At 39.2% G+C, this 26,896-nt stretch overlaps 1 protein-coding gene and 1 long non-coding RNA gene across 7 annotated transcripts in view; one reads left to right on the forward strand and one right to left on the reverse strand.

Moving 5' to 3' along the window:
* The window catches only part of LOC114014878 (uncharacterized), a 43,375-nt gene extending 16,834 nt beyond the window's left edge, over positions 1 to 26,541 (reverse strand). Inside the window, exons 1-3 of one of the 2 annotated variants that reach the window (XR_008733177.1) lie at positions 24,939 to 26,541; positions 13,427 to 13,560; positions 11,779 to 12,338 (exon numbers count right to left, since the gene is read on the reverse strand). This is a non-coding gene — a long non-coding RNA (uncharacterized LOC114014878). Of the gene's footprint in view, positions 1 to 11,778; positions 12,339 to 13,426; positions 13,561 to 24,938 lie in introns of those variants that run through there. The other variant, XR_008733176.1, reaches the window with a different exon arrangement.
* Positions 1 to 26,778, forward strand: TEX9 (testis expressed 9). Of its 5 annotated transcripts, XM_055716363.1 has the most exons (12): positions 4,030 to 4,220; positions 4,310 to 4,401; positions 5,298 to 5,361; positions 6,956 to 7,026; positions 10,620 to 10,668; positions 11,699 to 11,784; positions 13,302 to 13,477; positions 15,141 to 15,223; positions 17,596 to 17,769; positions 21,866 to 22,000; positions 22,503 to 22,637; positions 26,551 to 26,778. In XM_055716363.1, the coding sequence occupies exons 1-12, from the start codon at positions 4,164 to 4,166 to the stop codon at positions 26,623 to 26,625; spliced, it is 1,197 nt and encodes a 398-aa protein (XP_055572338.1). In that variant the 5' UTR covers positions 4,030 to 4,163; the 3' UTR covers positions 26,626 to 26,778. The 5 variants fall into 5 exon arrangements, with proteins under 5 accessions (XP_027655913.2, XP_055572337.1, XP_055572338.1 ...); XM_027800112.2 differs by lacking the exons at positions 4,030 to 4,220; positions 4,310 to 4,401 and adding an exon at positions 1 to 656; XM_055716362.1 differs by having other exon boundaries at positions 3,758 to 4,401.
* Positions 26,779 to 26,896: the final 118 nt, after the last annotated feature.

Below are 26,896 nucleotides of genomic sequence, written 5' to 3' on the forward strand. Positions count from 1 at the left end.
GCTCAGGTTTCAGTGATATGCTTTGGAGGTAACTGTGACATCCTGTCTGGCACACTTAGAATAAATAAGTAAACAAACAAACAACTGCTTGCTAGCTTTAAATTCTCTGCCTTCATCTGCAAGTGCTGCAGTTAGGCTGTCTCTGGTTTACTTCCTTATGACTGGGTTCAGCCTGCACAGGCTGTGGTTTTTGCTCGGCGTGAGGCTCCCTGTGCATGCCCTGCTTGTGAAGCACACCGATAAGAGGCATGGTGTGAACGGCAGTTTATGTGACATGGACCATGAGATATGGCAGCACTGCGTGGCACGCTGCTGTGTCGGAGGCAGCCCTGGTGGTAACACAGATCTCCTTCGAGCGTGGATTGGATTGCTTTGGATTCTCGTGCCTAAAACCACGGGTGTTGACTGAGAAAGTACCAGCGTTCAGACCTAAGAGTGTATATGTGCTGCAGTAAACAGTCTCCCTATGACCACTTAACCTGGAGCAGGGTAATCTAAGCACTACAGACTGTTCTGGTCAAATAAACTAGCTTACAAGGAAATGACACACTTTGTGTTATAATGCCTCAGGGAAGCACCCCTCCTACGATGGAGGTACAGCAGGCAGCAGCAAGTCCTGTAAAAGACTTCGCCTTCAAGAGGTGGAATCAACAGAGGTAATATTTTATCTCAGGCCTCTCTCATATATATAAGCTTAATTTAATTTAGCTCTACCACATATCAAAGACAACGTCTAACCCTTAGCATGATTCTTGGTCTAAAAATTGTACACATTGTTGTATATATCTGATACTATTTATTTGTTTACAACGGGTTGCATAAAAGAAAAAAGCGAAAACTTGAGCAAGGGTATCAGCTGTTACCTGTTTGGTCTGATACATTTGCAATTATTTTTATGGAAGAAAATGTTGTCCTAAACCACTATTGTTCCTTAGTTTCTGACAATTAATGTAATATAAAGTGAAATCCTGGCCTTTAAAATTTTGACTGTTGTTGATATTCTAGGTCTCTACTAAATAGCACAACTTTTATGGGAAACATGGAAAATTCTGTATAATGAATCTCTAAGCCAATAAGAAGATTATCATGAATAAAAAATGTGTCTAAAAGTGTAAAGATAATAGCTTAATATAAAAATCTCATGCTTTTATATTTTTATTGGAGGAGGAAAAGGGTATCACAAAATTTGGGCCTGCAGAAGGAATAAGGCCATAGATAACAATTAAATAACACAGTTCTTCGGTCTACTCAAAGGTAAACACTGTATATTGATCCTCAGTGGTCTTCTGCAATACACTGTTCTAACACCATACCAGCTATGCACACCCTTCTGTCCTGAAGCACTCCTACCAGCTATATCGATTGAGGTATTTTGTTCTGTGATCTACCCCCTCCTTTGCTGGAAAAGCAACAGTGGCAATGTAGTGAACCACTTAATTTTGAATCTAACATTTCTGTTAGAGCCATTTAATTCTGGGATCTTACAATCCTTCAAAAAACAAAGAAAAATTGAAACACTTGGAAAATACAGAATGATGATGTACTATGCTAATCGTGGAGGTCCCAAGCAATAGGTCCCAAGTACAGCTCACTGTGATGGCAAACACTGATCTGTTTGAAATCTGCAACTAATCTGATGTACACTTAATTTCAAAATGACAAAAACATTTTGATTTTACAGTCACAACGTTTACATCAACTTCTAAAAAATGATTAAATGGAAAATGGGAACGTGCTAACAAATGATGTTGGCTAAATTTTATACCATATCAATGCTATGCTTTCAAATGTTGGGTTGTTTTTTTCCAGATAAATACTGAGATAAATTTTCCTGGCTCCTCACGTATCTCACTATTGGTTGCCATCTCTAATCTAAGCCTATTCTCTACCCTCTCATAGTTACTATGTATTAGAGAATTAACCACAACTGTGAAGGTCACAGGTCAACTTTAAAGTGATAAAACCTTAATGGAGCAAGGAATCAAGAATGTAACAAAATCTCTTATTTCTGTTTTCTACATCTCTGGAGAAATACTTTAAAGTTCACTAAGAAATACTTATTTAAACATACTAATCTTTTAATATTATTTCAAATATAGGTAGTTGAATTTTAAATTCAGTTGAGACAGTATTTCAATAGCATAAGTCATATTAAATAAATCATGTTGTGGATCTTAGAAAAACTGTGCAAATCTGCAATCCTGATATATATGTACGTTGTTATTCCCAGAGGGGTCTAAACAAAAAGGACCTTGCATCACCATGTTTGTTAACATACTTAATCATTTATGATATAATAAATTACCCCTCTTTTGTTTATTAAGACTTAACTAAAAGCTGGCTAGAAAACCAGTGGCTCTAATCTCTCTAATCTCAACCAGTGATTTTGTTGCCTCAGTATCTAACAAGCAGAGATCCTCTAGCTAATACTTGCAGCATTTTTAAGGTGTTATGATTTTATAGCTATATTGGATGGGAACTTTAAAAACAGTAGGAATATTACTAATATGATATTTTAGTTCTGAAAAAAGAAATAGTAATTTTCTTCGGGGAGGTGGGGGTGGAATTTGCTGTTTAGAAAGAGCACATTTCTTCTTGTAGCTGTCATCCTGCCAACCTTGTTTCCCTTCTCTGACTCCTCTGTTTGTCTTGGAATCTTTCAGAACCTCACTAAAACTCACTAGAGAGGCTTCTAAAGCCTCACTGTGGTTATGACACCTTAATATCTCATGGAATCTACAAAATATTTCTTAACAAAACCCGTCTTTCCCCCTGCGGAGGTTTTGTTTCTGCTGTTGACCTCACCCTTTCTTGCTTCTCCAAATCAAAAGTATAACTGATGGTATTCAATTCTGCATATCTTTTTTTGAAAGGCCACCATTAACCTCTTAGTATTTTTATTAGTAAAAAAAAAATATCAAAAATTATTATCATGGACTGACTTCTTTTCTGAGTTTTTTTCAAAATCTCCATAACTTTTTTCACAGGCTTGCTCTTTCCCCCCATGTGTCAATATGTTTCATCATTATACATATCAATAGGTATCAACATTACTGTTAAGCACTTTCATTTTCTATGTTGATATTTCTATTTTTTGCCTTCCACTAATCACATTTGTCCTGTCTTTCATTTCACCTCCATTTATCCCGTTACACTGCATGTCTCAGTGCTCAAAGTTAATCTCCTCCAAGCATTTCTTGTTTTGCAACTAATACTTCTGCAGAAATCCTTCAACTACGCACGGACCTTCTACTTCCAGTCAGCTAAGCCCTTCCGATTTCCCCTGTGCAAATCTTTTTGCTAAAATCATATACAGGCCATGTAACTCAGGGTATAGAACTGTATTATTCATGCTATATACCCAGCGACCTACGACCCCACGGGACGTGGGGTGTGCGGTGGGGCAGTAGCCATCGGAAACTTGGGAACAGTGTGAATGAGCAGGGGAGCGGGAGCGACAGATGTGAAGGGGAACGGGTTTGTAGGTGATGGGGAAGGAGAAACGCAGCAAAATCAAACAGTGTGGGGGTGAGGGACAAAAATAATGGAGAGATTCAAACGCGTGGCAGAGGGCAAGGCTAAAAACAGACCGCAATCATGGAAAACCGGGAACAGCGAATGCAGAAAGATGACGGCAGGAGAGTGGTACATAGGCGGAACTCCTGCCATAGCACTGCAAAGGGAGTTTAATACGCTGAAGTGAAGGGGTGGTGGCAGCACACGACGTGGCAAGGCCAAAGGCTCCAACGGAAGGGCTGTAATAAATATTTATTGCAATAATAAGTGTAATGCCAGCTCAGACCTCATCGCTTGCCCCTCACCTGAACCCATGGTGGCCCTGCGCCATGCCCGGAGCCAGCTGATCCCCAGCCTCTGCTCGGGGTCCCGTCCCCAGGTCCCCAGGCCCTCAGACAGTGGCTGCCACCGGGCGCCGAGGTGGTGGCACCCTGGCACGGGGGGGCCGAGCGCTCCAGCCCCCCGCCACCCCGCAGCGGGTGGCTGCCCCTGCCCCTGCCCTCCTGGCCCGGCCAGGGCTACGTGCGGCGGCCGCAGGGGAGCGTCCCCGGGCCCCGGGGCGGAGGAGGGGACGGAGCAGAGACGCCCCCGCCGCTGCCGTTGCCCTGGCGAAGGAGACGCCACGCAGCAGCCTCCGCGTGAACAAAATGGCGGCGGCCGGCGGCGGCGGCGGCGGGGCCCAGCGGGGCAGGGGCCTGCCCGCGGTAAGGCGGCGGCTGGGGCACGGGAAGGTGAGCGGGGGCAGCGTGGCCGCGCCGTGCCCGCCCCCCCCACCAACTCCTTCTCGCTGCAGGTGCGGAGGCCGCCCGGCGGCCCCCTGCCGCCCGCCGCCACGGGGCCCGGCCTCGTCAGCGCCGGTTTGCTGGCCCGGGAGGAGGAGTACAAGTAAGGAGGCGGCCGGGGCGGCGGCCAGGCCCTGTCACCTCAGCCTCACCCCGCTGGCCGCCCTGAGGAGGTTGCGGTTAATCCCCTGTATCCCAGTCCCTGGGCGAGTTCCCCCGGAGCACACGGGTGCCCCGCACGCGCCGCTCTCCCCGCGCCCCGCCGCGGAGCCGCCTTCCCGCCCTGCGCCGCGCTAGGCCTCGCTCCCCGCCCACCGCCCGGCGCCTCCGCCCTGCCGCTAAAGCCCTAGCGCTGCCTTGACGTTATGACTACCCAAGTGCTTGAGCCTCTTAAAAAACAAAAAAGCCTAAAAGCGCTAAAGGTTGTGACAAATGCGGTGAAAGCACATTTAAAAGCACTTGCTCTGTTACCTGTCGGCTCTGGGCCCATGGCGGGGTGGGGGGGTGGACAGGGAGCCATGCCACACGGAAAGCCATACAGCGAAGCGTGCGAGAACACAAGCGTATTTTAACCTGTATATAGGTATAACAACACATTTTAGTTATGTGATGATAACATAAACATACATGACTCCTTCCTCAGTGCTTGCTGCTAAGCATGCTTCAGGTAGGGACCACGTTAACAGAAACCGATGAGGAAATAAAGATGGAAGAGGTGTGTTAAGCAAGGACACGGCCAAAAACAAGGCCACCCTTTACCTCAGAATTACAGTCCAAACCTTACTGTTTGATGGGTGTAGGTACTTTATTACTATTGATTTGACAGAAACCCAGGAAATGGTTGAAACATAACTTTGCTCATACCCTGAAGTATGCTTCACTGTTCCTTGGCAGGAGTTACTAAAATGTTACTTAGTTCAGGCAGAGATCCTGTCATGCTTACACTTATTTCTATTAAAACTTTCAAAAACTCAGTGACAAGCTTTCTTACTTTTTCAGGCGACTGAATGCAGAATTAGAAACAAAAACAGAAAAACTGGTGCGTCAGGCTGAAGAAGTAATGGTGAGTAGGTTCTGCAGACTGTTACATAATTTAGCCTTGATTCACATGCACACAGGGTCAAGTTTCAAAAGAAATTACTTAGACCATGACAAGTAAAAGTATTTTGGTTTCAAATGCAATCTAACCTTTTGGTTTCCTTTTTTCAGAACCTTAAACTTCTACTAAAAACACACCCAAAAATAATTTTTATATAAATTTAATCAGGCAGGTAGATGTTCACACAGATGCATAGAGCATTTTTGCAGATATATACATAAAACCACATAAAACTTGTTTAGTTGTTTAAGAAAAGTATCTGTATGTGGTTTATGTCTTATATGCTAAAAAAACCATTAGTAATTGAAAACCAGACACTGTTCCAATAACATCCTAGTGAAGCAAGATGTACATTGTTCAAGCTGAAAGAAATACAAAGAATAAGCAACATAAATAGAAAATACGTAGTTAATAAGAAGGCAGCTTTCTTAAAACAGGAAAAGTTCCTGTTTGTCAGTAGTAGCTTCTGACATTGGTGTGGCTGTGTACCTGATACAAGTCAAGTCTTTTCTATGAAAATTGGACAAATTTTAAAAAGGGAACAGGAGAGATGTGGTTTATACCCAAAACAGTTTGGAGAAGGTGTTCTGCATATATTCAGTGTAAATGCACTCACCTAAATAAATAAGGCTTAAAAAGCAAATTATTAAGTCTTCTGGAAAGCCATACTTGTATGCACTTTTCCTACTGTTGAAACTTCCTTTTTACGTCCTGTGAAAACACTCTTCTCTTGAGCTGTGACAAGCTGAGGCTAACTGCTTGGCATTGAACAGAAGCAGATGAAGTGGCCAAAATAGCATCTAGTCCCTTTCCTTTAAAAAGCAGCAACAACCACTTCCCTCCCCGCACTCCCCCCCACCTTCTCTAAATACAACAGAAGATCAAACATTCTTAGGACACTTAATATACTACATGGCACTACCAGATTGCACAGATATACATTTAACAACAAAAGAAAACCAATCTAAGTCAAAAAACAAACAAACAAACAAAAAAACCCAAACACAAACCAGGACATCTGCATTTTGTTCTGGATTACACTTTATAAGTGCAATTTAGCAACATAGAAACTATCTCAGCATTCAGACTGAATTGTTCATATATACAACATATCAGTGTCCAGTTATGGTTTTATATTTATATATAATATATATATTATGGTTATGTATAATAAAGGTTTATTTTTAAGGCTTATTGCACAGTATGGAAAATTGAAGAATTGTCCCACCTGCTGTGCATTTGCTACCTCTATATTTCAGAGAAAAAGGAGGGAGGGTAGCAGCATCTCAGATGATGTTAAGCTATGCAAAAGTTCTATGGGCCAAGGGCAACTACATTTTGTGGAACGGAAATAAATGTTGGGGGATAGTAATAGCATTTTATTTTTTACCCATCTTTTCCTATGTTTGAGAAATTCTTTTCCACAGTGGACTATAGTTTCCATTCTTTTCCATAGTAGACTGTAGTTGTGATCTGTGGTTTACAAATATATAACTAATCTTTAATGGGTTATATTCCCCCAAAATTGAGTACTTTTTTTTTTTTTTTTTTAATAAAGAAAGCCCAACAGGAGATACTATCTAGACCAGTTACAGTACAGACTACATCATGTGAAGACAATAGAGAGAGGTATGTGCTTTACAACTGCTGCACGTAGTTTGTGGTGAATCTTTCACACTGGCCCTGCACACCTAACCTGCGCCCTAGTCATGCTCCTGTTTTATCTTATCTTTGCAGCATGCTAGACTGGTGGAGTCTAAATTTTTTTTTATGTTATTTGAAACAATTGATACTAAGTCAGTGGCGTTCCTTGTTATTTCAAGGAAGTCTTAATTTTGCTGAAATGTTCTATCTAGGATGCTAAGTAGTGCTGACGTCTGTAAAAAAAGCAAGGTAAGGTAACAAGTTTCTTTGCAGTACAAAACAGCAGACACTCAGCAGTAGATGTTTTTTAACCAGCTGGGCTGACAAAGCGAAGAAATAGATTCTAGTTCACATTTAATTCGGCCTAAATGTTCCTGGGACAGGAAGTGCTTGATGCCAAAAAATATACACACAAAACCCTGAGACTGAGAAAACATTCAGCTGCCACCCTCTGGAACTTGGGCGTCATTACACTTCTGGGTCCCACATACCTTTAGCCTGTATGGACATACGTACAGCTGTGCATTTTGGCCTGTGTGTTCAAACCTGTTAGCTCTGGAGTAGATACATGGCCATGTTCACTTAGTTGTTCAGGGACATTATTTACAGCAATTGGGTGAATTTAAGACTAACTCACAGTTTATCAAGGACCTGATCCCCTAGGTTCCTAAATTTATCATGTCGCTAATCTGGATAACAAAGCTACAAGGCTGGATTTACAAGGTACTTCAGATGTTAAGCTGCAGTTGGGAAAGTGTTTTGAAATAGTATATATGAGAGTCTGCTAGAGATGATCAAACAATTACTTGTGTGCAGAGCAAAAGTGAAAACAAAAAGTGAGGGAGTTTTATGGACATAAAAGGGTTTTTCAGTACCCAAAAAGGTGTGACAGCAAGTCTGTGAGAGAAGCCTGGCTACACCAGCAAGTTTGCTACTATAGTTAAAATTATTCCTGAGCTATTTTGAAGCCATATCTGTCAGTTGTAGAGAGGGAAAAAAACAAACTCCATGTGTTATCAGTATAATCATGACTTGCAAACAAATTCTGCATCTACTTTTATGTTCTGTTAGTTAGTTATTGAACAGTAGACAGAAGATTTTTAAGAACTTCAAACTGGAGTTGAGTTACAGGGCTGTTTTATGAAGTAATGTGATCGGAGGATTCAGCCCCCCAAAGGGAGTTAATAGCTTTGACAATATGCATTTGAAATAAATGGGAGTGCTGGAAGAATTTAAAAAAATATTGGCAATTAGCGTATCAGAGTAGCAGCCCATCTACCAGTTACCTACATAAACTAAAACATCTTAAAACAACCACAGTCTGTGTTCTGGTAAACATTTATGTGAAAGAAGAATTGAAATCCCATGCTGTAGTGAAAAACATTAGAAATGTGTGCTAGGAATTAGGCATACTGATTATCCATGAGTGAACACTGAGGCCATTCAATTAGATTAGTTTCAAGTACTTAATATTTAATTAAAAAAATATTTCTAAATTGTGCAAGCAGACAGGTCAAATCTAAAGGAAGCACTTGAGATATTTTTGAAATATCCACCTGAAGTTTCCATTGACTCCTTTAAGGAGAATGAACACTAAAGCAACTGGAAAGAAGGGGAGAAACTGAAGATAGAAAGAGCTAACGTCGGGGGGGGCGGGGGGGAGACAGGTTAAGAAAAAAAATGAGTAAACAAAGTGAAAAAAAAGGCAACAAATATTTAAGTCACTCTGCAAGTCAGTGCATATTTTTCAATAAGTTGTTCTGGAGGTTTTATAGCATCATTTTTGCAGAGAAACTTGAATTGCATAGAGACAAAGCAGCTCCAGTGACACCACATTGAAATCAGCTTTTGTTTACACTTTCACTCTTCAGAGCGTTGCCCGCTCATGGCGATGGGAACCCTACGCGCATGGGCAAGCATGCTATAGGCTTTGAATAGGATTAGCAAACACAAAGGGTTTGCTCATGCACATGCATCTCGTGTTTACATGCAGAGATGGAATTGTTAAACATTAGCTTCTGTTTCAGTGTTGCCACAATAGCTACTTATTTGTATACCTTTTCAGGATTTGCACATTAATTTCACTTACCAAACAACTATAGAACCGTATTATGAGGTTTTAAAAATGGGTTGTCATGTACGGGGAAGAGGAAAGAAACCATTAAGGTTAAACAAGTTTGAGGAATTTAGTGAACAGTGAGGTTTTTCTTTCATTTGTTTTGCTTTGTTTGTTTGTTTTAAAGAAGGTCCTGAGACAACAGATATACTAGGAACAAATTAGTCTATTGATGGAAAGAACATTGTTGTTTTCTTGAGTATAGAGTGTGTTGTACTTTCATATTTTCCAGAATAACATGTAACTGCTATTTCTGTGGCAGCAAATCCTCACCTTCTGCGTATTCCTAAAGCTAGCCAATAGGGAGGAAGCTTGAGGAAAATAGGGTAAACAGACAAAAACTAATCACCCTATTCTTGAAGTCTGTTGCCAACCACACACAGATGATTTCTCCAGGGTTGGTTTTTTTTTGGGGATTAATAAAACATGGAGCTTTGTGCAGATAATTCTTGATGAATGGATGTCTGTGAAATTTTTAAAGGCAAGATCTCAGCATTTGCTCAAATGAGCTGGGCAAAAAAATTGAAGTGACTTGATGTGCCTGAAATTTAAATTTTATTCCAAATCTTTCATAAGCCAGTATTTTAATTGAAGTAAAAAATTACAAAGGGTGGTAAAAACCATAACTCATTCTGAAAGCAAAAACATTATACATGTGACAAGAAACTTGACCTGGATAGTATACAGCATGCTAAAACTTTCGGCTTGTTTCCAGCAGGTTTAAAAAATAATCATTTAACCTGAAGTTCAGTCACTAAGAAGTATGGTTTTCAGCCAAATAAGCAGATAAGAAGGCTTCCTTTTTATTCCTTTTTCATCTGTAAAATGGATACAATATTTGTAATATTTATTTCAGAGAAAATTCTGTGAGGCTTAATTTATAAATTGCTCCCACCTCATGTTCACTTGACAGACCCTGTCAATTAACTTGACAACAGTCAACCTGAGCCCCTCTTAGACTGTAGGGGACGGTGGTTTATATCTTCATTTTCTTTGCATTAAATCAGGAATTTGTGTCTCAAGTAGATGTATTAACTGCTGAGCTGTCGGTGATCTTTGGTAATGGATTGTTAGTCTCCCTTGTTGAAGCTGGTAAGACCGTGCATACTGGCTAAGTACTCCCTGGTGCAGGGAATCATTGATCTAATAAGCCAGTAGTTGCCACAATCGCCTGAATTGTGAAAGACAAGATTCAGATTCTGGTACATAAGTAAACTGTTGTATTAGATACGCTAGGCTCACCAGGTGATTTAGATAGCAAATGAGGTAGAATGGAAAGACAGAGAATTAGACTGAATTTATGACTGAACTTAGTACATGTTCCCACCTTAGCTATATTGTTTATTCTAGACATAGAAAACATTATTCTCCCGATTCTGACAGCGGGGTTGAATTTGCTTTGGAAAATGTTTATTTTGGTACACATGTTCAGCAAATTTTTGTTTGTTTGTTTTTCCTGCAGAGATCCACTCTGCCCTGAAGTTTCATCTCTTACACACTCACATGCCAAGGTACCGAAGTCAAAGCTGTCTTAGTTAATTTCTCTTCTGATATAATTTCCACATTATTACTTCTGGGTTTGAGGTTGTGCTACGCTGGGGACTTGCACTGGTGGGAAGCCAGAAGGAAATGATGTTCAGAGCAGTGCTACAAGGACAGTGTTACCAGGGTTTCTCAGTGCCACTGGTGGTGAAGTGGATCTCTGTCATGTTTCATTGTTGTGTTCTAAGTTTCATCTTCTGTAAAGCGTTAACAGAAGTGTTCACTGTTTTGAACATCAAATTAAGAATTCCTAGTGTAATATTAGAACATAAGTAATTTCTTCCTTTCTCCCCTTTACTCCACCACCAGTATAATACTAAAGGCAGTACTACTACTGTTTTCTAGGTGTAATAATAAATAAGTAGTCAAAATAACTGAGTACAGGAAGGGAATATAATGGAAAAAGGAGACTGATCAGGAACAAACTCAATTGTCTCTAATTACAATTACATTGATTCTTTTAGGAGGTGAGCTAAAACTTCCAAAATACTGTCTTCAGCTATTTATCAGGATACAGTAGAACCCCTTCTAAATTTTAAAAACATTTATTTGGGTGAAAGTAACAAAAATATTGTTAGATCTTCCTTCTACAGGGAATTTATAAGATTAAAATAATGCATAAACACAGCATGTTGTTGAAGGTATGATTTTTCAAAGAAATGCACTCTGTTGACAGTCCAATAGTTAATATCTTGATAATAGCTGAGAGCCTTGCTTATGCATGAATTTATTATGAGTATGTGTGCAAAAACTCTCACAAGCAAATGACTGTTGGGTGTATTATAACTTGGGCATATGGACATAAAAGTTGCAAGATAAAGACAAGTGCAAGTAAAACTGAAAAACTGTGCTTTTAAAAGTTTCAAAAGCATATTTGAAAAGTATTCTTGAGTCTGAATATATGAAAAAGAAAAAAACCAAACCACAAAAAATACTAGAAAAAAGTAATTCCTAACTAATTAAAAAAATAAATCACTACTTTCTGAAAAAATCTTGTAGCTAGCAAACAAGAAGAAATGTGCTTCCGTGCCCATGGCTCAGAACAGACCGTACTCTGGAAGTAAGGGAAAAAGAACCACTTCAAGGTATATTGTACACATCTGTCTCTGTAATTAAATATTGTAGTTGCTATTTTTGTTTATCAGGGTTTTTTTATTCATATATGCTTCTACACTTACATATATTTGTATAAATAAATGTATCAAACTTCTGGTCCTCCTCAGTCAGCTCCGCCATGTAGCAATCTGTTCACTTGCACAGAGCACCAAAAATTATTAGTGAGCACATGTGATTAATATTACAACAATGAAACTGTTGCTTTCTGCTTAAGCACTTCTCAAGGCTGACAGCTACACTCTGTTAACTCCCTTGGTGAAAGGATGCCTAATGAGCACACATGTGGGAAATACATCATCTGAGGCAGCCTGAGAGGGCACACCTTGGTAGTGCAGGCTGAGCTGTGATCAGACTTGTCATGGGAAACATGAGGCCCTCGAGGGCCTTCTCTGTTTTGGTGAATCTTGGGCTCACAGGCCAAGAGAGAGTCGGCAGTAGTACCACAGCTTTCAGGGATTTCAGGCTGAATAGCTTTGGCTGTGTAGGTAGCATATTCAAGGTTGTAAAAGCAAGAAATGGACACCTGGGCAAAAGGAAATAGTAGAGAAATGTATAAAATCCTGGGAGCAAAATAAAACTGCCACAAGGTATGAACAAATACCAGAATAGGATGAAAATTGTCTGCAAGATGGCAGAGCATGGTACTGACACAGGCCAAGGTTGTCTTGCAGGATTTGGAAGTCACTTGTGGACACTTGGGACCTCCCTTGGGCAGTTCAGGGGAGGCTGTCATGCTGGCACCACATCGTGAGGTTTAGAAGCGGAATTGTACAGATACAATACCTGCAGGGTGAACCCAAAGCTGTGGGAGAAAGTTTGCAGCTAAGGAGGAGTTTGGAGGCTGCATTGGGATGAGGATATATTGGAATAAGAACTTAGGAGCTTCAGATCCTGTGGGAACCAATGTCACCTTTTTGTAACAGAAAGCTGAGGAGATACCCTATGTAGCACGTGTCACATACCTTGTGTTTTGGTTTTATGAAAACTTTGGTATGCAGCTTCTAGGATCAATGAGGTTTCCTAGGCCAGGCATAATGACACAGAAATTGTAGTAAGGTAGGAGTATAACTGGAGAGGACAGAGTTCTAGAAGTTAATGTACAGGGGAGAAAACCAGCAGAATTTAAGGCGGTCGATAGTAGCTAAAGCCAAGAGAAGATTCCTCTGTTTCTTTCTTTTCCTCTGATTTAGTTACAAAGTTGTTGGATGAGAAGACCATGCCAAAATCTTCTCAGTAGAAAATGGTACTAGTTTCTCTGCCATCTACATTATAATATGTACAGTCTTCTAACTGTTTATGTGGAATATGGTAAAGTATCTTAAAGAAAATGAGAAATTGCCATCAATGCATAATTCAGATGAATGTGAGCAATGAAGATGCATTAGGTAAATAATTCTGCCCGCCCTTAAAAATAGCAGACGTGCTGTATTTTTGTAAAATTTTTTTGTATTATAGATTTAATATCTAGGGTGTGCTTTCTTTTCAGTTCAAAAATAAGAAACCTAGAAGTACAAAGTGCTGCTGATGTTGCAATACCGAAGGATTGCACAGATTTTTCTTTAGCAAAAACAATAAGCAAAATTGAGGAAAAACTAGAGAAAGGAGGCTTACCAGATTGTCTAGATGATATTATTCCAAGTGTTGGAAATGAAGTTGGAGCAGGTAGGTTTCCTCCCATAGTTAAATACTTTTATTCTTCCTTGCTGACTGTCAGAAATGGGTTTTCCTCAGGGAAAAAAGGATTGCTTGTTCACAGTGAAAAAGACAAATGGATCGTTAGAAATCGCTGAGAAGATAACAGAAATTAAAATACTGTATTGTTATCATTACTCTATTCTGTAACTGATGCTACCCCATCTTGAGTATGACACAGTTCTGCACACCCCATCTCAAAACCAGGAAGCAGAACTAGGAAAGATACAGGAAAGGGTATACAGTAGCGATTAGAAGCGTGGAATAACTTGGATTTGAATCTTCAGTTTGAAAACAAAACAGTTGAGGGCAATATGAAAGATTCTGTAATTAAAACAGTAATGGTAGAGCTGTCTTTCTGTAATGCAAACACGAGTAAGTGCCACGTTAAACTAGATTTAAAGCAAGCTATACAAAATGTTTTTCTTTTACATAACGCATAATTAAATTAGTCAACTCATTGCCATAGGATATTGTGACTACCAAACTACAATATGTTTTATAAAGAAAATCAAACAACTCAGTAGTTTAGAAGTACATGGAAGAGTATTAAACTTCATGGCTTCAATATGGTCTCCATCTCAGGATAGCCACTAGTTACCAGAAGCTAGCAAGAATGTTACAGGAGGAAAGAAGTTGGTCTGTATCTTATTTTTTCATGGTGTTTTCCTAAATCCTAATTATTGGTCCCCGCAGAGTTACAAATTAAGCTGCAATTGACAGTTGATAAGGGAAGGTGGGTGAAATTACAAGAATTCCTGTTACAGCAAATGAACACATGTACCCATCCTTCCCTTCCCATTCAGTTCCAGATACTCCTCCTCCACTTTATTCTTTTCCTCTTGTACCTACTGTGAATAATGGTTATTTCTATGTTGCTCAACTTGATCATCATACTGTTTCTGTGCTTTGTGCCTGTGGCAGTTCAGGTGGAGTTCCTTGTGAATGATTGGGGGAAAGATGGGAAATAGGAAGTAGAAGAGCAGACCATTCACACACAGCTCGTTTTGTCATGACGGTAATAGGACATTTCTTAGCTCTCCACGAGCAAGAAATTACTGCATTTGGAAAAAAACATCTGGTTAAATCAATTTAATTTTAAACTGGTAATTGAATAATGTTAGCAGTGTACTTTAAAAAAGCATAGACTACTGTGTGGGAGGGGTATTTACATATTAGGGGGGGTTGCAGCCTACATTTGATTGTTTGTTGGGAGCAGTTTAAAACTACTTTGGGTGTAACTACACAAATTGCAGGTACCGATTGATTGTAGTAGACAAACCCTACAATATAGTTTTCTTGACTTCAGCCTCAAGGAATGCTGTAATGTATAGCACAGTGTGACAAAAGTTTCCAGTAAGTTCCAATTTTGAGCATTACAAGTCTTTTACATTTAAAAATGTAGAGTTCAGTCATTAACAGGAAAAATCTAAGCAAAACTTTGCCTAAGAATGAGAAACACGCACCATTTATTTAGAAATCTGAGTTTTTATTTGCCTACTTCTCTTTAATAAACAATGTATCGTGCTTTTAAAAACAAGATGATTAAAGTGACTTCTTACATCAGTCTTGCTTCTTTTCTGCATGGAATGAGTACTTGTGGATATTATTTACAACTTCTTATGTTTTGCAGAAGCTCAAATCAGATTTCTTAAAGCAAAGTTGCGTGTTATGCAGGAAGAGCTGGCTAGTGTAGCCTGTGAATGCAGGAAAAAGGTAAGAGCTGAATTTTCTTATCTGTAGAAACAGAGTAGATTCCTCTTTAGCAAATAATCACAACAGAATTCTCTTAACCTTTCCTTTTCAAATATTAAGAGCTAAGGTTCTTCCCCCTGCAATTTCCTAAGAATTTAGAGTCAAGGATAGTAATTTCTGTATAAATGCGGTCTTGGGCTAGAAGCTTGCAAAATATACTTAATGAAAAAGAATTTGAGGCAGAAAAAAACCACTGGGAATTAAGATGTGCCCCAGCTGTAGGGACACTGGTGCTGCAGAGTGTCCTTAGCCATCACTGTAGGAAGGAGTGTTACCAGAGCCTGAGATAAAGGAGGAAATATTAGCAGTCAAATACAGATGCTGGTAGATAGAGAGAATACGAGTGGTGCCCAGACCTGGGCAATGGGAGGAAGGGGATGTTTAAAGCAGAATGAGAAATAAAAAAGCTTGAGAAATATAGTCAGGTGCTTTGTGTGTCCTTGGTGGAACAAAGTGTGGAAACAGCTGATCTGCGATCCACTTTTATGGAATATTTTAATCAAAACAGAAATTAGGCTTTCTCCATTCTTAAGATGACACTCGATGAGGACTGTATTTGGAATTACATGCTCGGGCAGATCAGACTGAAGTTAAGGCATTGTGAAGCTACACTGATATTTTACTGTTCGAGTGTACTACAACTGAATTTTATGGTCTGCGGTGATAGCAAGATGTTTTCAGGTGATGCTCAAACATCTCTTGAGCTGTAAAACCTTAAATAGTTTGTGTGTGTCTGCCAGAGGGATCACCTTTTTTTCATGCATTTGTAATCAAGCTAGGTTTCTGAACTAACTTTTTGGTTTACACAATTATTAGTTGTGGCCTCTTAACTTCAGAATGTTTGTTTTCACCTGTTCCGCAGGCCCAAATGTGGGGATGACATTCAGAATGTATGGTAAACCATCTATATGTTTTCTCTCAAGCTTTTAATTTAGAGTTAAGGAGCAGGATAGTATTAAATAAGTTCTTTGAGAGAGGTGCTGAAGAAAATCTTTAGAAAGAATTAGATTTTGGTATTTTATATGTGTAATTTATTTCATTTTTATCAATACAGGTGCTTCTGCATTTCAGTACTTTTATGCTGTGATCAGAAGGAAGTTGTTACATTAGATTTTGAAGACATTTTCAAATCAAATATAATATTGTCAGTAGCTATTGAACTTCATCATTCCATGCCAAAAATACTACAGAAATCAGTTACTATAGCAGATGGCAGAAGACAACCTTGTACCTATTCTTGTCCTGCTCCCATAGCACTCTGTATATAAATGTTATCATTTTGGGTACTAGTTTCTCTGGTGTGAAAATAACTTTCATTACATTCAGAACATCACAAAAATTTCATCTTGCCAAAGCCTTGAGATAGATTCTAGGTTTTGTTCACAGTCCACTTATTACAAGGAAGCAATAAATCTGTTTCAAATATAAAGAAGTGGGAGTTTGTAAGGTGCATGCAGTCACTTGAAACTGAGGGTAAAACACATATATTTACCAGGTGAGAAGCCTGTATTCCTAAGGGCCGAGAGGACAGGACAAAAAGACCCGTTTTCATAGAAACCTAATTTCTGTATGTGCCTTGATTTCTTTTTCTTAGAAGAAACGAAAGGCAAAATGTATCTCTGAAATAACCTAATTAGTATTCACTTATAATGTTTAAAAGGTTATAAAAGAAAAAAGCCATGAAATTATAATGCTTAATGTGGGATGTAATTGCCAGTAGGTCATAAATCTAATGCGGGATTTACTTGATGTTAAAAGAATCTGGAATTTGAATACTTGATGTATCCTGGATCACTAGTTGCTTTTAAGTCAAAACTAGATAATCTCCTAAAACATAAAGGATTGATTTATCAGTAATTATATTCTCTTTCCCAGAATTTTTCCTAAAGTGTGCCTTTAGCTATTCACACAAAAAGGTCACAAAATATCTATGTGCCACTGTTATTCATATTATTCTATAACATTTTGATAGTTAGTTCTCAAAACCTTTGAACTATGAGAAATTAAATGTTTTACATACTGCTACAAGACAGCTCCAAGTAAAAAACTGCAGAAAATTAAATGAGAAAATTGTTACTGTTTGTTTGAAGTATTGTCCTGGTATATTGGGGTTTTGTTTTCCTAGTTTAGCTGAGTAGTTTCCTTTCTTAAAGTTATTGTGAAATCCATCATGAAACATTTTAAAGTAACATAATTTTTAAAGACTGTTATCTCTGTATCTATAATATATATATTTTTACTGACTTTTATTTACAAAACATTAATATCACATTCTCCTACTGCTTTCTTGCCATAATTTAGTTGGGGTTTTTGTGCTCATTGCTGTCAAACAGGATGATGAAAATCAGAATTTAAAATCTCAGCTTAAAGATACCAAAGAAGAAAACAGCAGACTGCAACGAACAATCAGTATGCAACATTCTCAGACTGAAAAGTACAAAACGCTGTCACAAGAAGCAAACAAAAAAAATGAAGGGTTGCAACAAGAGGTCACTGCGCTAGAAAAGGTATTGCAGATATTAGTGTCATTTACCCCATGAAAGGGGGAAAAAACCCACATCAAGTCATCCTCTGCACCTTAGATTTGTATCCAATGATCCCATTAGCATTTCAATCTGATACCAGTTTTAAAAGCTGTATTTTAAAATTATTTAATCCCTTTTCTAAAGGAAGAAATTATGTATTTTGCTAATTCGTTTTCTTTTGCTTCTACAATCATACATTTCTGTATTTTAAAATTAAATTCTTGTGTAAAAAGACCACAAGAGGCAAAACAACCTTTTCAGAAACGGCTGTCGAATTCACAAAAGAATCTTGAAAAATACAGGAGAACTTTATTTTTCTGGTTTTAATTATAATTGTTCAAAATTACTTCTGGTAATAGGAGCTTTATTGTAAAATATAGTACCTGGTGAGCATTAAAAACCCACATCTGCATCTTATATTAGCATCTTCTGCAGGTAGAGGAAAGGATGTGGTTTTGTTCTTGAAAATGGATGGTTTGAAAACCAGCCACTCTAATTTGGATCAATCAAAATTAACCTGGCTCCTGTTGTAGGCCACATATGCAAAACTGTATATGTGCCTAGCTGTAGCAGATGGCCTGCATACACAGCGTTGTTTGTTTGGAACTTGATCTAAGAGCAGCATGTGTTTTTCTTTAATTACTTAGAGCTAAAGAGGTTGACTTCAGAGTCATGTAATACATATAGTATGATGTAGTACATGTAATAGAACCAGGAGAACATTTCACGTAAAAATTTGGGGATACCCCAGCCTAACAAAGTCTCATACTGCTGTTAAATCATACTATACATTTGTATAGGCATGCTTTCATCTTAACGTTCTGTAGTTCTGGCATTTCAAAACTAAAATGTTTTAAGTTTGTGTGTTCTTTTTGTGCAGATACTTGGAAATTTTAAGTTCCCTTAAATAACTACCTTGGTTGTTGATTCTGTCAGGAAAAATATTGAGGAGTAGTACTCGCAGTAAATGAGGTTAAGATTTACAAAGTCATGTAGTCCATTCTCTTAAACCAAGGTGGGATAGATTCTGTCCAAACTATCCTGGACAGAAGTTTGTTTAACCTGTACTTAAAGCTGTCTGCAATGGCCATTTCCATAATTTCCTTAGTCTATGCTGGTTCTTGTAAACAGTCACAGTTAGAAAGTTTATTCCAGGAGTGAGGAGATGTCTGTTGTAGTAAAACCTTTATTCACTTCTGCTGTACAGCTACCATACTGATCTTTGCTCTGCGCTTACCATCCTCCATTGCTCCGATTATTCCTAACAGGTTGTGTTTTCTAGAGTTTCTCAAGGTTACTGATCAGACATGATCAGGACAAATAGTGATAGTTTTTAAAATACTAAGGCAGCAAAAAAGGCAAGTGTATGTAATGAATGGTTCTCTGCTAATTCAGAAGTTATTTTGCATATTTTTTCTGGTGTTAAAAAAAATATCTGCCAAAAACATGCATCTAAAAATCATTTTGCAGTAACTGTTTAAATCTCTTACGGACTTAATCTGAAAACTGCTTTATACTTTAGGTATGAAATATTATTCAACACTATGGAATTAACGTAGTGGTAGATTAATTCTAGACATATGTTTAAAAACAGTTACCTGTGAACATGGGCCTGAGTTTTTAGTGCTGAGCCGCTAAACTGTCAAGACTCATACTTTCACCCTAGAGAAATTACTTTGTATAGTTGAGCCAGCACAAATGTAACCTCTGAGTCTGGGGGTTTTACTGCTTTTGTTGTTATTTTGGTTACAACATAAATGATAGAAGAGTTGTGATACATTGTATGTGCCTAGGCAAAGATTCTCACAAACTACCTGAAACATAGTAATTAGTTATTTTTACATTTCCTTCTTCTGGTGTTTGGTCTCTGTGACCCTTTCTGCTGGGAGACCCATCTCAGGCAGCAGCTGAATTCTGGTGCTCCCCGCAACTTCCATACTCTTCTTTCCAGCTTTCCTCTTTTTTTTCCATCTAGTTGATCTAATCAGTTTTATCACCTCTCCTGTTTTTTCTCACCACCTGTCTACGAGAACATTCCTTCTGTGTTCCCTCTCACTGGTTAATTCAATCTAGCTTTAACATTTGATAAAAGTCAGGGAAACTGTAAAGTTGTGCTCTTATTCCTTTTAAGGCTTTGTGCAGGGATTTTATAATTTCCCTTGAAGAAGGGCTTGATGTTAAGCAAATATTATCTCTCAACTGTTTTTGGGGGTGGACAGGTGTGGCTGAGCTTTCTAAAGATAGAAGCACTGTTTATGCCTGCTGCTGGGAGGGTTACTCGTGGACAAGCTCTCTGGTATCACCTCCCCTACTGATACTCAAGTGCCTCAGCCATTCTGGCACAGTGGAGAAAACCCAGAGATTGAAATGGGATGCAGTTTTAGAACATAGTAATTTTTTCCCCCCTCTTAGAGGAACATTATATGAGAAAATGAATCCAGCTTTTACTTAAAGCATTGAAGAATTGGAGAAACCTTGCCTACTTACAAAGTAAAACACTTACTTCAGGCATTTTTCAGATGAAAAACTTGGGAGTCAAATATATTTAACAATATACCCTCACTAGATGACTTGCAAAAAAGTCCTTGATAAGGTATTATGTTTGACAGTAAGTGTCAAAAAGCCTGAAAAGAACTTTTAGAATTCGTTCATTAAGTGATATGATTAGCTGATATGTAATCTGCATTGCATGCAGACTGTTTTTTTGAGTAAAGGCTACATTCCAAAGCTTTTCATATTAACACAGAATAAAATACATAGCACAAAACGTTTAGTTGACACTATTCACAGCTCCATCATCTTGATACAAGACAAGAGGTTTGCGTGCTGCAGCTCGTTTTCTTGGGAAACGTAGGGCTCAGTTTCTAGCACATGAATTTGCATTCCAGGGTGCTCTGCTGCCTGACTAGCCAGGCTTTCACCCATCTTTTTTTAATCCATCAGATGGACAGGTTAGCAACAAAATAAAAATGTTGAAGCAACATTTAGTTTTGTGAACTCTTGGAGGAGACACATTCACCGACAGAATTTGGGAGGATTAATGAGATGCACCTTACTCTCCTGTTTTCTTCATCCAATTTGGAGAAGATTCAAAGCTCCCCAGAAATACCTGTTCTGGTCATAACTTCACTGTAACATCTTTGCTGCATGCACTCGTCAATTAGTACGTATTTCTTGGATAAGTGATGTGGAAATCATAAGGAACCACCATAAGGGCTGGTGTGGAGCTGAGCAAATAGAAGAATTACTCAGAAATAAGGTAGTCTGAGAGCAAAAAATTAACAGCAAGCCCCCTTCTCTACTCTGATTTGGTTAAAAGAATCTTTCTGGGCTCATCACTAAAAATTTGAGTGTTTTAAAAAAAAGGCTATTTCTTTCTTACAAATGAACAGTTGTGCTCTTTCTGCCAGAATTGTTTATTTCTTTTACTTTGTCTTTTATCTATGTTCCCTGATCTTTCATCTCATTATTCTGTTCCTCAACTTGGTCTCTTTTTTCTCATTTCCCCACTTACAGCCCTGTGAAATACTATCATCAGAGACAAGAGAGAATTGTTTTGATTGCTGCCATAAACACTTGATGAACTAGTTAGCTAGCTAGATGAAACAGTTACTACCCTCAGCTATCTTCAGTAGGCTGTTGTAACTTCTTGTTGGTAATTGCATGTAGTAACATTTGGGGAAGATGGGTAAAAGGAACAGGTGGGAAGAAGCAGCTGGGAATACTGGTCACTTCCAAAACCTGCCACAGAGTGGACGTACTGATGGTTTTTTCCTCTTTTTCTGATTGAGCATACAAGGTTTCTCAGTCAGTGCTGTGGTCTTACATGATCAGCTCCAAATTATTCTAAAAGAAGTTTAAAACAAAGATCTGAAAGATTCTTTTTCAAGATTTCAAAGGAGAAGGGGGTGTTTTAACAGTGGAATTAATTGTCTTTGAGGCAGAGTATCCGCAGGCCAAAGAAGTGCGGCTCTTCGGTTTTCAAGGGTCAGCCTTGCTGTAAATGTGTTGTCTAGATGGGAGTCATTAAAATGCCATTATTTAGAATGTTTGGTTTTATCCTTTGCTTCTTAAATAGGAATTGGAGAATCTAAAGCGTGTACAAAAGCAGGCTGCAACCAGTCAGAGTGCAATGGAGGTTCGCCTGAACAGGGCCCTGGAAGAAGCAGAAAGGTATAAAGTGGAGCTCAATAAACTGAAGCAAAGTAACAAGGTAAGTGGCTTGGGAAAACAAGTTCCAGTCTGTAATCACTCAGTAACGCTAGAATGAGACAAAGGGCTGATGGACAGCTTTGGATGCATCGTATCTCTTACAGACAGTCCCCCAAAACAAACTTAAAGCAAACTTGCCAAGCCCTTTGGTGACTATCTGGGACACTGCTATTGCAATCTATGCAGGAAGAAGAAATGTACAGAATAAAAGTTATAACCTTTCTGATTTTCCCCATTTGTGAGAAAATTAATGTGTTTAGAAAAAGGGAGAAGTACACATACACACCTAAGACATACACGGGCAAGCCACGTCTCTTTTAAGATTTTCTACTTTTTTTTTTTCATTTTATTGAATATTTTGGGTATATTTTGATTAATCCTATTTCATTTCAGAAGTGTCATGTGTGGCTGCTGTTTGTCATTTGGTTAGGTAATGCTAAGTTTCTTTGGTTAAAGCACCACTTTTCATAAATAATACATTTCTCCTTTTCTTCCCACGGTAGGATGTGGCTAACCAAGAGCTCAAAACAATTGAAGAATTAAAAACAGAAAACAAGAAACTGCAGAAACAAAAAGAAGACCTAATGACAGGTTTTAAAAAGCAGTTACAGTTAATCGATATTTTAAAAAGACAAAAGGTAAGGACCAGTTCTATTCCACTCTAGCTAAACGCATTTGTTGCCCACTAAGGTACTTGCAAACTAAAGCCCCAGAACTGGGAAGTCTCAATGCAGGGGAGCAGCACTCTCACTTTCATTAGTGCCTACTGCTAATATTTTGCTTTATAGCAAAGGCTGGTGGTCTTTTGACTTGACCTCATTCCTAACTTGGAACATCTGTCATGGTGAAAGGTTACTACTGACAAGCCTTCGGACAGCCTCCTCAAGAACAAATACTGTTCAGCAGTAACAGCAGCTCCCTTTGGTGCTGTCAGTAGAAGCCCTTTCAGCATGTGAGTTAGTTTAGTTCCCCCCTCCCCCCCCCATATTGCTTGTTTTATCAGCAGCTGGAACAGCGTGGCCCCTCAGGAGTGAGCCATTACATTTTAGACCTATATTCTTCCTGGGTTCTCAAAGCATGTCCTTCTCGATCAACATTGTTTTTTTTATATTCTGAGGTGTTCTGTACATGTACAATTCTGCCCAGGTGCAGCTCTCCTTGCATGTCAGATGGAAAAAAAAAAACCCAAAACAAAAAAAACCCCAAAACAAACAAACAAAAAAACAAAAAAAAACCCACCAAAAAAACCCCATTCCCCCTCCCCCCCCAAAAAAAGGGGGGAAACAAAAAAAAAAAAGAAAAGACGCTATAACGACAAAAGGAAAAAAAAGTGGGGGGAGAAGGAAAGACAAAATGAAAGAGTACTTAGTCCTAGGTGTGAATTTACTAGACTGAAAGAAGGGAGTTGACCTCCATCCTCTTGTAATTCCTGGAATATCACGCATACTTTGAATTGAACACAGTGTAATGACATCTACGTGGCTGCATGGGTGTTCCCATCCAGAGGGCGCTTGCAGCTAGCCTCGTTTTGAAAGTTATTTATTCTACGTTGGTTTCATATCTCCCTCTGTTCCTCTCCCTCAGGGCACACAAGGGAGGGCAGGGGCTCCTGCCTTCCAGTTCCTTTAGCAGCTGAAGCTGAATAGGGGATGGGTAGTAGGATACAGGCTGACAATTCCTACCGACCAGTTAGCGATACGGCTTTCACAGAAAGGTGGTGTAGTGAAAAGTGGACTAATACTTCGGAGAGAATGTAGCTGAAAATGTATTTAAGTATTGTATTTGATAAAGCTATACTGATGTCCCAAAAAGGAGGGCTGTTTTACTCGGACAGAGAAACCTCAGACACTGCGGAGTGAGTAAAAACCTTATCTTTCTCAAAATGTAATTGCAGCATAGACCTGTCAAATGAGCTTTAATGGTACAAATTGAAAGAACCTCTGAGTTTACACAAAAGGAATTAAAGTGAGAGGATTGTATACTAAGAGATGTTGTCCAAATCAGTTTTCCACTTACTGATGCATTTAGGTCTTCCTAGTTCCATCGCACCTTTTACTTACTAAATACTTGGGGTTGTGCGCTATCAGGTGCATCAGTTCTCCTTCCGAGGCTACACAAGACATGCAGGCTACAGGCTTCACAACCGCCTAGATAGGATCTTAACATCAGTGTGGTTCACCTCTAATTGCTTACTCCGCTGAATCCGATGTGATTCATTTCAGGATGGAGTTAACGCCATTTCTTTTTGCACTCTCAAACCCAAGCTGTAAGAGAGCCGAAACAAGCCACGGATGGTGACTTGTTGAGCAGAAGCACCTTAGAAGGGCCAGCCTTTGAGATAAGAAAATAGACCACGTTATTTACCCTGTGAGCACTGCAGTGACCACCAGGCATGTTGTAAACGCTTTTGAGGCAGTCAAGCCTCCCTAGAGGAAGAATAGTTCTGTATGAAGCGGTAGCTTCATGTAACAAAATACACATACTTATCCTAAGAACTGGGAATTGCAATATGGAAATATACCCTGGAATCTGGAATACCTCTCCAACATTGGGGGATGGGTAACTGGAGTAAGAGGAACTCAGGCTGCTCATGCATTTCCAGCTGAAGAGAATTTTTCTGGCAGTAACAGGATGCAGAGAAGATCCTGACAATTCATTTAACAGCGCTAGCTTAGCCTTTGGCTGGCCCTTACGGCCCTTCAACTTCATTTTGAGAATGAAAAAGATACAGCACCCGCTCAAAATGAACCCAGTGAGGTAGCTCACTGTCCTCTGGAACATGAATTCACTGAAAGGGGTGTCAAAAAAGACCAGTATTTCCGTTAGACTGTGAACCAAAACCATAGTCTCAAATGAACTTCAAGAAACTTCATTAAATACATTTTTTAAAAATTACAAACACTGTACCAGAACTGCAGGTAGTAGAGAAAGCCACTTACCTTTTCTTACAAAAGAACTAGTACTTGGAGAAGAAGGATGCTGTTAGTTGTCCTTCCAGAACAGACTACGAAAGAACCTGAAAGAGAACGGCACTCACAGGAAGGACCTCAGGGCTGCTGCCTTCATGGGAGCCTCAGTTGAATGAATGCGCGAAACCTGGCAGGGGCCATTTGCAGTGTTTGTGTGGCCATGCAGGCAGCTGGCCTGGAGGGGAGGGCACACTACTGCGCCAAGGGTGAGAGAGGAACAAAGTGCCCAAAAGGTGTTAAGTATCAGTAGCAGGACGAGCTGCAGCTGGCAGCGAGTAGTTGCTCACATTCCAGCTGGTCTCTTCAGGCCATTCTCTGCTTGAGAGAATTTCATAGGAAATCTTAGTTGTAGAAGGCACAAGGGGAAGCTGGTCTGAGGTGTGCAGAGCTGGCGGGTGTGACGCTGTCTGGGGGGATGGCAGTAGGCTGTGTTGTCACTTTGAGCTGACAGAACGTCTATAGGTAAAAACACCCCACAACAGACTCCTCGTAGACATGGGCTGTTTTCTGTTCTTCAAAACGTAACCATTTTATTAAAACTATTTAGCTGGGACATTTTCCTTTCCATGTTGAACAACGATAGGTGAAGAGATCATACTCCGGTGTGGTGCTGGGGACATGTGGCACCGCTGTGACCTGTGCCATGACACCAGCCAGAACCCAGGGAGCCTTCAGGGCTTTCCGGCTGCCGCGCCTTTTTGCTCGGTAGTTCTGTGCAAATACACTGACCATTTAGTTCTTGTTTTCTCATCAAACACTGATGATCTTGATGACATTTTTCCAAGCAACTGTGTTATTTGCACAGAAAATAGCCTTGTTTAAGTGAAAAAATTTAGTTTGTTCCTTTCAGTGTTCCGTTTAATGTGCTATATCCTGTGTAATAAAAATACAAATTCAAACTGCAGTATGATTTTTAAACATATACATATGTACACATGTATGTGTGGGTGTGTTTATGTGCAAAAATGGATCACAGCTGTGTGATGCGATACACGGCAACACAGCTACCAGTGGTCAGCTCCAGGTATTTCTCGTGAGGTTGTAGCACAGTTATGCTGACAGTTAAGTTTTAATGGTGTTATATTATCTTGTTAAAATAGTTTAACATGAAGTCATGCGTATTAGAAGCGCTAGCATGCTGAATGTTAATGATGCATTTGATTTGTAATAACTTTAAAGTTAAGTATTGATCAGCTTGAAAGAACATATAGCAGTTTTCTTATATGTGTTCTTTAACAGTCACTAAAGCTGTCAGATTTTTCGGTACTTTCCATGCCTCATTAAAACTGAGATATTTTTAAAGCAATATAAGGAACTAAGAAAAGCGATTGGTCCCGTTTTACTAGAGCTGAGGTTGCAATGTTTAGCATAAATTTTATCACATTACTCCTACGCTATACATTTTTGCAGAAAAATATGAATAGCAGCTTCAGCTTAAACAAGTGAACATCCAAACCCATAGTACAAACCCCCAGAATGACAGAGCTGAAGCCCCTTTCAGCTATCCCAAGAATTTTGTGTTGGTCATTCACACTGTTTTACCTCCTGCTCCTAATTTTCTTTTTCTTTTCTTTTTCTTAAGATGCACCTTGAAGCTGCTAAGATGCTTTCTTTTACTGAAGAGGAATTAATGAAAGCTCTTGAGTGGGGAAATTGATTCCATACAAAAAAAATAATTGTTTGAAATACGAGTCAGATGGTACATAATTTTGGCACTGTATACGACTGCTTGTTAATAGTTAATAACTGCATATCCCCGCAAACTGGTTTTGTTGATTTTGCTTATGTTTAAATTGTTTAACTTTCCTAAGCCTGCTTGCTTGTGTTGTAATATCATATGAAATGCAAATTTCTGGTGAAGGGCAAACTTCCCTTCTGCAGTGAGTGCAGAAGCACAGACCGTGCAAGGAATATTCCAACAAAAGAAC

Source organism: Falco cherrug, chromosome 7, assembly GCF_023634085.1.
Source record: "Falco cherrug isolate bFalChe1 chromosome 7, bFalChe1.pri, whole genome shotgun sequence".
Classification (NCBI taxonomy): Eukaryota; Metazoa; Chordata; class Aves; order Falconiformes; family Falconidae; genus Falco; species Falco cherrug.